General features: G+C 38.8%; 1 protein-coding gene across 3 annotated transcripts in view; it reads left to right on the forward strand.

Annotated features, from left to right (window-relative positions):
- Positions 1–8,746, forward strand: part of LOC119422326 (LIM domain-binding protein 1) — a 31,690-nt gene extending 22,944 nt beyond the window's left edge. For all 3 annotated transcript variants that reach the window (XM_037689674.1, XM_037689673.1, XM_037689675.1), the window contains exons 2-11: positions 353–455; positions 1,436–1,480; positions 1,664–1,739; positions 1,827–1,929; positions 2,026–2,198; positions 2,413–2,535; positions 2,617–2,700; positions 5,365–5,488; positions 5,574–5,722; positions 6,708–8,746. In XM_037689674.1, coding sequence (XP_037545602.1) covers positions 353–455; positions 1,436–1,480; positions 1,664–1,739; positions 1,827–1,929; positions 2,026–2,198; positions 2,413–2,535; positions 2,617–2,700; positions 5,365–5,488; positions 5,574–5,722; positions 6,708–6,938 — 1,211 coding nt within the window. In that variant the 3' untranslated portion in view covers positions 6,939–8,746. The remainder of the gene's footprint in view (positions 1–352; positions 456–1,435; positions 1,481–1,663; positions 1,740–1,826; positions 1,930–2,025; positions 2,199–2,412; positions 2,536–2,616; positions 2,701–5,364; positions 5,489–5,573; positions 5,723–6,707) is intronic.
- Positions 8,747–11,971: the final 3,225 nt, after the last annotated feature.

Raw genomic sequence — 11,971 nt, forward strand, 5'->3', positions numbered from 1 at the left:
TTATTTTATGGAGGGTAGATGGGGCAGCTGTTTCTGTCCCAAAGTCTTTTCTTTATGTCACATTTGATGTGTTTAGGAACGACATTTGCAAACCTCAAACTGATGCAAGCACAAATTCACAGTTTTATTTATGTTTATTTATCTTTTTATTGCGGCCCCAGCTGAGTTGTTATTCAACATGCACTGAAGGTTTTTTTTTTTGTGGCTGTAACTTTGTGGAATAATGCACATTTCCTTTCCAAGGATGACGCGTTTCTCGTGAGGAGTTGAGCTTGAATATCAATCATGCTTTTCTGTAATAGTCTGCCTAGCCTTTTCTAATATAATTAATGATTTTTCTTTTCTCTTCCAGGCTGTTCCTCCAAATCTTTCAAGCTGTACTCCCCCAAGGAGCCCCCCAACGGTAGCACTTTTCCCCCTTTCCATCCCGGCACCATGCTGGACAGAGACGTGGGGTGAGTTGGAGGTCTCCAATTTGTTTATTTATTTACATCGTTTTTGCTGTTTGGAGCTTTGCACATTCTCTGTTTATATATGTGTAAAAAAAAAAAAGCCTAAATGAGTTTGGTTTCTATAATCACTGTAGTCTGTAAAATGTGTTTTTGTTTATTAAAGTGCACAGCAAGTGATTTTTTTTATACTTGTTCAGAAAGTAGTCAAATTTATACTCTGGTTGATTTTGTTTTACAACGTAAATATCTAATTTCCTCCTAATTGTTCACTCAAAGACTTGTTAAATAAAGCGAATAATTCATGTAAGTGTGATGTTTCTATAAAAGTAATTTCGCCATTACACATAGTAAAATCCAGAGAGGGTCGTAAAGATTATTGCCAAGCCATTTTCTCGGTTTTAATAAAATTAACTATACCATCATAGCTTACTGAAACATTTATCCAGAAATGGTGCTAAATATTAGAATGTTTTTGTGTTGTAAAGGCTTTTAATACATTCTGGAGAAACATTTTCCAAATAGATTGTGGGAATATCCTTTTATGTATGAAATGTAATTGGTTGTGTAAAAACCGATTCTCGATCGTCTATATCTAAGCTAATCTTAGATTCTTTTTGCTGAAAACTTTATTTGGTAGCCATTTTAGTGCCCTGTAACATCATTCTGCCACCAGCCAGTATCTTTTGGGCCTCGGGGACTAAAGTGGACGTGATTGTTTTGCTGAATGAGGAGTTTATTTTACTCAAGTTGATGAGCGTGGCTCTGTAGGGTTGTGTTCTTTGCTTTAGAACGTGTCTGTTTCCTTAAGTTCAATTAACTGCAGCTGCTAAATGTCCGTGTGAGAATAATGTTCACACCCTTATTTTATGATTCAGTCTGTGCTGTTTGTCGTGTCCCGGGTTGTAAAGACTGACCACCTTTCTGAGAAAGGCGTATGAGCACTAAAGCTGAAAGCAGTAATTCTTATTTTATGTTTTTTCTAGTCCTACTCCAATGTACCCACCCTCATATCTGGATCAAGGAATAGGGTAAGGCTGCATTACTGTTTTCTCTAGCTAATGGGAAAATGTAGATAAACCTGTTGGATGTTTTGCTTTTATTGTTGAACAGCCGTAATTTTGTAAGCCATGATAAGTTTAAACTTTTGAAATTAGATATTTTTAACTGTTGAGCTCTCATTTTTTTCTTCTTCTTTTTTGTGTTGAATTCAGGAGGCACACACCATATGGAAACCAGACAGACTACAGAATTTTTGAGCTCAATAAACGGCTACAGAGCTGGACGGAGGTCTGTATACGCAGACGGTCCTTTAAAGAGACACAAAAACCAACCCAGCTTTCACACATTTAGTTATCTTCTTCTCTCAACATGTAGGAGTGTGACAACATCTGGTGGGACGCGTTTACTACAGAGTTCTTTGAAGACGATGCTATGTTGACCATTACTTTTTGTCTGGAAGATGGACCCAAACGTTACAGTAAGAACCAATTACAATAAGCCCAATGTTGTTAGACCCCACTGAAAAATATAACTCAAAAATCCTTCTGCTCCTTTTGTTTTTCTGTCATTCCAGCAATTGGCCGAACGCTAATTCCGAGGTACTTTCGGAGTATATTTGAGGGCGGTGCCACAGAGCTTTACTATGTCCTGAAACATCCCAAGGAGTCTTTTCACAATAATTTTGTCTCCCTCGACTGTGATCAATGCACCATGGTCACCCAAAATGGAAAGCCCATGTTCACACAGGTGTGTTTTTATGACCAAAAAATAAAATACAATTTAAGAAGTTTATGTATTTTGCCAAAGTGTATGAAAAGAAGTTTTACTTTGCACTTTAAATATGCATTTTGTGTTTATGTGTAAATGATAATGTGTGACTTTAGCCAGGAGAGCGCTCGCCTGTTGAATGGTTTTATAATTTACCAGCTGCATACTGATCCAGTCCTCTGAACCTCTGTAGGTGTGTGTAGAAGGACGCTTGTACTTGGAGTTCATGTTTGATGACATGATGCGGATAAAGACGTGGCACTTCAGCATCAGACAACACCGTGAGCTCATCCCGCGCAGTATACTGGCCATGCACGTGAGTCACCGCTCTGGAAACAGGCCTCCGCATAGATACACATGTTTTTATTTAAAAACTTATTTTCTGCTAATATCTCAGGCCCAAGACCCACAGATGCTCGACCAGCTGTCCAAAAACATAACAAGATGTGGCCTGTCAAACTCCACCCTCAACTACCTCCGAGTAAGTGAGGTTCGCATGCAGCGTTTTAGAAACTTCCCATGTTTTTCTGTTGTTGTCGTTCTCACACAAAAGGCTCCGAACAGAACAGTTCCTGTTTTTAATCATGAACAAATAGTTTGGGGAATGATGAAGGCGGTGCTTCTTGTAACCGCCATCCCAAAATTGATCATACTGGTATTTTTGTAGGTTCATTTAGCAAATGGTGGTCAATGTGTACTTGATTTTTATATATTTTTGTTTACTTTTTAATTCTTTAGAAACTTTTGTAGAACATCATTTGATGTTTTGGTTGTCGAATGTTTAGGACAAATAGCTTCAAACACAATTTTTTTTTTTTTTTGCCATTATTTTTTAAATTGGTATTTTTACACTGAAACACCTATAATTTAGAAGGGTAAGAATATTTTTCAACTGGCATCTTTCTTTAAATTTTCAGACAAGCACACTTTGAGCATTGTTGCTCTCATATTTTTTCTTAGCTTTTGCAGACACATTTAATCACATTCCAGGCTTTAGATTACTGTAAAACAAGCAAGTTGGAAAATAAAAAGTTCTTGTTTTAGTTTATAATTTGATAATTCTTACGAATTCTAAAGCTTCTAAATATTTAGTGTCATCTAAAAGATAAATTTACATTATACTGCATATCAGCGTCAGTCTAATATATATATATATATATATATATATATATATATATATATATATATCAGCATTTCTCAGTAAAATATCCTTTTTATGAGATATTTAACAGCTATTGCAGTTACAGTTCATCTTGTTACTGTTAAAACAGTTAAGACTTACCTGCCAACTTACTATTGCCAGTGATATTTTGCTGACTTTAATGTTCTCAAATCATAAGATATGTGGCTTCCAAAAAGGATTCTTGCTTTTTGTCTTAATTTGTATTTGAAAGACGGAAACATTCAGAAAACTTTATACTTTTAGAATTGTATGGGCACGGTGATACCACAGACCCGTTAAGACCATGTGGTGCGTATCATGATGTCTTCATCAGTTGTCTAAAAACAGCAGCTTTCTGGTATTCACTCAATAAATCATTAAAACCTCGCTACTTTTAACCTTCACACATCTTCGTTGTATCCAACACGTCCACAGCTGTGTCAGAGCCACAATATGTGCGCCGTATTTACCGTTCACATCAGTCCCGACACTGACAGGACGTCTAATGAGGTACAAAGTTCTCAAAGTCACAGATAAGGACTCTTATTAGGTTGTTTTACGTGAGCGCTTATTTACTCCTACAACAGATCATAATTGTGTAAAATCTTGAAAAATAAACATTGGACCCAAATTTTCTTCCAATAAATTTGTTTGGGTGCTGTAAGAAAGTTATAACTAATGTTGCCGTGTCTGAGCGATGTTCCTGTCTGGGCTTTCACTTTACTAAAAAATATAATCTGTTTATTGCATCTAATGTTCTCAACTTAATGTCTTAGGAGCACCGCTTACATTGATTTTACTGCATTGTTTACTGTAAATAATGCATCTAAACAAGATGTTGCCTTTAAATGTATAGAATATTATTTTAGTTTCCTGATTTTTAGTTATCTGTAAGAATTACTGTAACTGCAGTTGTGTTGATTGAGAATGTATAAGAGGAGTAAACGGAACAGAAAACGTGAACATTAAACACTCATATGATCAGCTGTATTGTGCAGTTGGAATAGTTTTATCTTTTGAGCATAAATGTAAAGATCTGTAATTATTTTAGTCCCATTTGTAATTGATTCTGCCTTTAAAATGCTGCTGACACATGCCACACTGCAGCTGGTTCTGTACAATATTTTTATTATTACAGTTTTTCTACCTCCATATGTGGCTCAGTTCTTAAAACAAATCAAAACTTCCAGATCATCTGCTGATTCCATTTCATTTAATGAGAAATGTTATATATTTTTTGTTGCATGGAAATGAGTTTTTATGAGTTTCTTTTGTTAAAACGAGTCAATAATTAAAAAGGCCAAGACGTTGGTAAAATAATTGACAAATTGTTTACCGTATGGACTTAAGAGAAGTTTAAATTGTCACCGCTGGGCTTGTTAAGATGCCAGATTCACACCCTTACCACACATACTCAAATCTTTACTTTCTCATTGTTTTAGTATGAATTTTGTTGATGTAAAAAAAATTTTTTTAGAAAAACAAAACGAGACCAGAACTAAAAAAAACTTTAATATTCATTCTTCAACACTTATTACAATGAGCTGGCCTTTGCAGATCATTGATAAGCAACTATAACAAAACAAATAAAACGGTTACATGTTTTAATGCTATCAGCTCCATCCAGCTCAGCATTGTGAGCATCAGCTACAGTTTGAGAGAACAATGATGTCTGTTTTTATAGTGTTTATATGTGTGTGAAGCAAAGACGGCACTTTTTGTACTGATTTTGTTGCAAATGTTAGTTTAGTTTGTGTTATTTGTCCAAATATGTGATCCTGCCTGTCTGAATAAAGTTTTAACAATTTGAAAGAAAAGTCAGGTTCATATAAACCTCCTCTTATTCTTCTTAAACATAAATGCATAATGAAAATGTTGTTCGAGCTTCGTGTTTTATTGATCACGCTGTCCGATTTGCAACGTTCACATCATCAGTTTGAGATTAATTTCTAATCGGTATCTTTTCTCTGGCCCCTCCTCCAGCTGTGTGTTATTCTGGAACCCATGCAGGAGCTGATGTCCAGACACAAGACATACAGCCTCAGCCCCAGAGACTGCCTCAAGACTTGCCTCTTCCAGAAATGGCAGAGGATGGTGGCGCCGCCTGGTAGGTGCCCGTCCTGCTCAGAGCCACACCTGAAGGATCAGTTCAAGCGTTTTGGGTAAACGTTTTCTCTGTCCCTCCTCTGCAGCTGAGCCTTCAAGACAGGCCCCCAACAAAAGGCGGAAGAGGAAGCCGTCAGGTGGCAGCACCATCAGTGGTGGAGGAGGAGCTAACAATACCAGCAACAGCAAAAAGAAGAGCCCTGGTAGTGGCTTCCCTCTGTCCAGCCAAGTTCCAGTGAGTACAACAGTGCCACCTAGTAGCACTACATACCTACTACACCACTCGCATAGAAACAGTGGTCATCGTTGAACTGTTTCTATTCAAATAAATAACATGACTTGTAGCGACATGTTGGACAAACTGTGCCTATTCTTGTTTCAAAAGAAGTCAGGAAGCACAGCTTACTTTTACTGCACTGTCTTGGCCTAATCCAGGGGTCTGTAACCTTTACAATCAAAAGAGCCATTTCTGCCCCTTTGTTCACTAAATTAAACGTGTCTAGAGCCGCAAAACCTGCTGCAATTGTCATTATCAACTGGTGACACATGGGCCACTTTATGTTAGTTAGAGGGGGCTTTTCTGGCCAGTATGCGTGAAATTATAAAACTAAAAACATCCAATTATTGTTAAGATTTATTGATATTTTTACATTTTGAGACAAAAGAAAAGACTGGATTTTATCCATCCATTTTCTTTACTCGCTTCTTCCTTTTCAGGTTGCAGGGCGTCACTGGTGCCCATATCAGGTCGCAAATCTTATCACAGAAGACTGGGTTCTTGTAAAGAAAAAAATATATATTTTGCCAGTTTTTTAAAAGCTAAATCAATGAACTGTGCATGCTGTTTTTTATTGGGAAGAAACTGAGTATCCTACTTTGAAGAAATAAAGCATAAAGTTACAGAGAGTATAATTTACTCTGTGTATTAGTACTAGTATTGAGATATTTGCAAAGGAAATGACAAGCAAACTGCTAAAACTAGTCATTTTTGTTGTGGGTATAACATCCTATAAATTCAGTTTGATGTTAGTTTTGGTCAAAGCTTGAAAGAGCTGCGTGTGGCTCCAGAGCCGCAGGTCGCAGACCCCTGCGCTTTCACATTTGTAAAACACTTTTGACTTCACTAGATGGTAGCTGTCCTAAAATAAAAGCGGTGACATTTTCATGACATTAGTGCTAAGTCCTGCGGTCTAAAATTTGCCATCGTGTTGTGACTGCAGGATGTGATGGTGGTGGGAGAGCCCACTCTGATGGGCGGGGAGTTTGGCGACGAGGACGAGCGTCTGATCACACGGCTGGAGAATACTCAGTTCGACGCGGCCAACGGCATCGACGACGAGGACAGCTTCAACAACTCTCCGGCTCTGGGCTCCAACTCGCCCTGGAACAACAAGGCCCCCTCCAGCCAAGAGAGCAAGAGCGACAACCCCACCTCACAGGCATCACAGTAGACCGCAGAGCCCCAAAACCTCTACACAACCTCGACCCCGCTGTCACCCCTCTGCTCCTCCCACCCTACCTCTATAGCCATGACTGCAGCCCAATCAGTCCATATTCTGATCTCCAAGCCCAACAGATTCACTCACAGATAGGAGCTCAGTTCAACTGAGCAGAGCATTATTTTTTCCAGTGCTGCTGCTTCCCAACGTGTAGGCGCCGTCTCAGACTACTGTTTCAGTTTTCTTCAACTCGTATACAAACGCCCCATCAGCTGTTGCTAATATTTAAAAAAAATTAGGACTGCGAACGGGTTGACGTGACTGAAAAGCAGCAGGATTTTCTTCCACAGCAGAACTGAGTACACTAACCTATCATAACCGAAAGGGAGGCCATGCGGAACATGTGGGGGGGTTAAGGTGGTGGTGAGCTGCTTAGGGATTACGTGGTCCACTCGTCGTGGAAAAATGGCTCTAGATTGTGGTCCGCTCTGCTGACGCACGAGTCATGATGTCTGAATAGAATATATGTGTGCATGCGAGTGTGTGTGTGTGTGTGTGTGTGTGAGATTTGCGAGGAGAGGAACGTGTGAGCTCGAATGTGGCTTTGCTGGAGCAGACGGATCAGAATTTAGCGTCAGTCTGTAAAACCATTGAAATTAACACACTAGTACGAAGGCTGTTATGCGGCACTAGGGCAATAACACACACGCGGACACAAATACACACAAATGAACGCCACGATTGAAGGATTTTGAGTGCCCTAGTGCCCATTAGACTACAGTGAATGCAGTCTTTCAAATGGAAAGCATTTACAACACACGCACACACACAAGTTACATTTTAAGAGTTTTTATACAGTATATATATTTCCCTAGAATGTTTTTTAATTTGTATTAAAACGCCTTCATTTCAATTGTTTTTTTATTTTCTACCAATACTAAAAAGCTACAGACCAAGGAGCAACGCAGGACTTCTATTCCCCCCTCGCTTTCTAAAATATATTGTTTTTATCTTTTGTGTTTATAAAAGAAGAATAATTTAGTGTGGCTGTTTTTATTTGGTCTTTTTGTTTGTTTCCTTGATTTTATTTTATTTTTTTGGAGAATTTTTGTGTATTTGTGCTTGTATATTTAAGGTAGTAGCAAAGTTCTGTCTGACTGTAATAAAATGTATTCTTAGATTTACCTAAAGCCATTCTGATCTAATGTAAAGAAACAAAAATAGGAAAAAGGAGAAAAAACACTCATGAACCCGTCCCCTTCTCCCTCCCTCCTGCTGTCTTTCCCTCTTTTTTTAAAAACTTGTGTAAATTAAATAAAATTAAAAAAAATCCCCTGGAGGTACAATTACACCATGGCGATATGATTTTAACTTTTTAATTTATTTGTAGAAATTTCAGGAATTCACAAACACTTTTCACCTTTTGCAGAAAGTAATTTTTCACTTAAGATCACCGTTGATGAATTTGAGTTTCTCTGTAACCTTCATGCTTCACTGCCTTCGTTCGTTTTGTTGGTTTTACGTCAATGATTTTTAACCACACGATCTTGTTCATAACCATCTCAGTCTCGCACCAGCTTCACGTTCTGTTCAGTCTGCAAATTTGGTTGCAGTGTTGAGTCTGAAAAAGTCTACTAGAAAACTGCTGAAGTTCTTTTACTGGTTTGTACATTTCTAATTGGTTGGAGTCGATTCCGACAACATTTATGATTGAGTTTGAATGGTGACTTGTACCTTCTCCGAACCCTGTAGAGAAATCATTGTTTGATATATATATTTTTTTGATTTGGTTAGTTTTTGCCCTTAATAATTAATGTATGGTACCAATAAAAAGATACATTTTCACTTAAAACAAACTGTGTTGAGAATTTTGTAATTTGGTTTGCTTTAAGAAAGGAACGCTGTTATAATAGTCCAACAAAGTTCAGTTTTGTCCTTTGGAAGGTTTTTTTTTTTTTGTTGAAACATTTTGTCCTTCATCCAAAGGACTTCATCAGTCCGAGAAACCACAACAAATTCAGTCCCACAAGCAGCACACCCACATAGTGGACCAACCAGTTTCCTGGTGGTGAGATGGTTTCTGGGGCCCGCCCTCTCCCCTGTCGACTCCTGAGGTAGCCATGGCCAAAATGGTTCAAAACATCAAAGTTCATACTCGGTAATCCCTGTAAAAAAAAATCCAAATTCAGTCAAGTGATCTGGGCGCGTTTGTTTTTTTTTGTGGAGAAGTTTCATCCAAAGGACTTCATCAGTCCAAGGAGCCACAACAAACTGTTGCACAAGCAGCACCCTCCCATAGTGGACCAACCAGAAAAGTCGATGGAGAGGGTGGGCCCCAGAAACCGTCTTCTCACCAGCAAACTGGTTGGTCCAATATGTGGGTGTGCTGCTTGTGGGACTGAGTTTGTTGTGGCTCCTCGGACTGATGAAGTCCTTTGGATGAAGGACAAAACGTTTCAACAAAAAAAAAGAAAGAAACCTTCAGATGACCTGGCTGAACTTTTTTTTTCTTTTTTCCCCTGAATTATTGTGCATGAACTGTGATGCTACTATAAAAGCTTTTAAGATTTTCTTGCCATTTCTTGTGATTATAATTTAGTTACAATTTTAATTTGGAACAAAAAAGCTTAAGGGTGTTTATTTTCTCAACAAAAAAGCTGTAGTCCTTAGGACATTAGTTTTCTTTACCTGCTTGTTCCTGTTAGGGTCACCTGTAGCTGGTTTCAGGACTTTTCCTCACATCTAGTGACATCTAAGAAAACCCAACTGGTAGAAACTAGCCCGCACACATGTGGAGAACATACAAACTCCATGCAGAAAGGCCACAACCTTATAGCTGAACCAGCTTTTCACCACTCGGACAACTTCACAGAAATATCCAGAATCTGTTGAATCCAAGGTCGTGGTAAGGTCAAGAAACGAATGGAATGCTCCCTCTGTGGGGAAGTGTCATCTTGGGAGGAGTTCAAGCATCTGGGCATCTTGTTTACGAGTGATGATGGGATGGAGCAGGATATATGGATCGGTGCATTGTGGACTCATCCTCAGTAATGAAGACGTTGCGTTGGTCAGTCGAGGTGAAGCTAGAGTTGAGTCAAATGACAAAGCTTTTGATTTACTGGTCCATCTTATTCCAACCCTCATCTATGGGGCAGCTGTGGCTGAGTGGTTAGAGCAGTCCAATGCAAGAGTTAGGGCTTTGATTCCAACAGCAGTTATATGTCGAAGTGTCCATGGGCAAGACACTGAACCCCTCATTGCCTCCGATGTGTGTCCCATCAGTGTATGAATGTGATAAAGCACTGATTATTATTTGTATAGATATAGTAGAGTGCTGTATGGATGGGTAAATGAGGGCACAGATTGTAGTAAAGTGCTTTGAGTATCTTGATAGAAAGGTGCTATTTAAGTACAGTCCATTTACCTGTGGTCATTAGGTTTGGATCATGACGACAAGATCCAGGATACAAAGCGACTGAAATGAGTTGAGCTTCCTTCAGGTGGCAGGGCTCAGCCTTGGAGATGGGGGAGGAGCTCGGAGAGGAGCTGCTGCTCCTCATCATCAAAAGGAATCCGTTGAGGTGGTTCAAGCATCTGATTAGGACGTCTCCTGGACACCTCCCTTTGGTGGTTTTCTATGATTGTTCCATTGGTATGAGGCCAGGCAGACCCAAAACTCAGTGGAGGGATTACTGTACTGTATGCATCCTCACTTCGGCTGGGTACCTTTCTGGGGGGAGTTTGCACGTTATCTCCGTGCATGCATGGGTTTTTTCCGGGTACTCTGGTTTCCTCCCACAGACCAAAAACATGCATGTTAGGCTGATTGGTAACTCTAAATTGTTCCTAGGTAAGAGTGAGAGAGTGAATGGTTGTCTCTATGTGTCCCTGTGATGGACTGGAGACATGCGCAGGGTGTTCCCCACCTCTCACACAGTGACTGCTGTACATAGGAAACAGTGACCCCCGCGACCCGAAAATGAAGAAGCGGGTAAAGATAACGGATGGATGGTCTGGGAACTTCTTGGAGTCCCACAGGAGGAGCTGGGGAGAGGGATGTCTGGGCTTCTCTCCTGGATCTGTTGCCATCTGAACTTTATCACAGATACGCGATAGGGGATGGAGATGTTTAAACTTTTTAAAATCACATTTTTCATCTTGGTGAAATCTTTATGTAAACTTGTAGTATCTCAGTCATTCATAGACATATAGTCCTAACAAATTAAATGAAAGCCTTTTTTTTAATATACTTTGATTCTTGACTATGTTTAGCTTCTCATCCTAGGAGCATCTTCAACCCATGGCTCAATGAGGAACTTTTCATTATTGATTAATTATTTACAAATTCTGCATATCAAAATCTTAAAAATTATTTACTGAAATTTCTTCATTTATTACATGGCCAGGTAACAAGCTAGTTTTGTTCAGGTGATTATTTTCATTTTCCCATTGCAGCCTGTGCTTATTCAGACATGTTCTGCAGCACGGGTCCCAGATTTTGGAAATATATTTCTTCAAATGTAATGACAGTAAAAATACCAACATTAAGTTGTAAGTAAATAGGATAAAAAAAATCATCTTGTTTTAGAGGACTGTACCATCACATCTCTAGCTTTTATTGCCTGCCAGATGAAATATGTGACAGTCGTTAAAGGTGTGCTGTTTGAATGCAGCACAAACAATAAGACTTTATTTCAAGAGGAAGTCAACAAACTTGTAGGGTGACGGTACAGTGTATGTATTTTCTTTGGTATATTAAACATTAGTTTTACTGCAGAGAACAGAAGGAACTTCCAGAGCAAAACAGGGCAATTTTAAATTAGCTTGTAAGCCGAATGAAAAGTAAATCACTGTATTTATTATCATTCTGAGCATACGCTTCCTTTATGCATGAATATGGGCCTATATAAAGTACTAGTTCTGTTCAGCTTTATAGTCAAATGCAAAATTTTATCCTGAGCATAACACATTTTTCTGTTTATCTGTTTTTCTTATACGTTGAATGTGATAATTCAAAATTTCTTGATATAAATAATTGCAAGATT

The sequence above is a fragment of the Nematolebias whitei genome, chromosome 16 (genome assembly GCF_014905685.2).
Source record: "Nematolebias whitei isolate Nwh7 chromosome 16, NemWhi1, whole genome shotgun sequence".
Taxonomy (NCBI): Eukaryota; Metazoa; Chordata; class Actinopteri; order Cyprinodontiformes; family Rivulidae; genus Nematolebias; species Nematolebias whitei.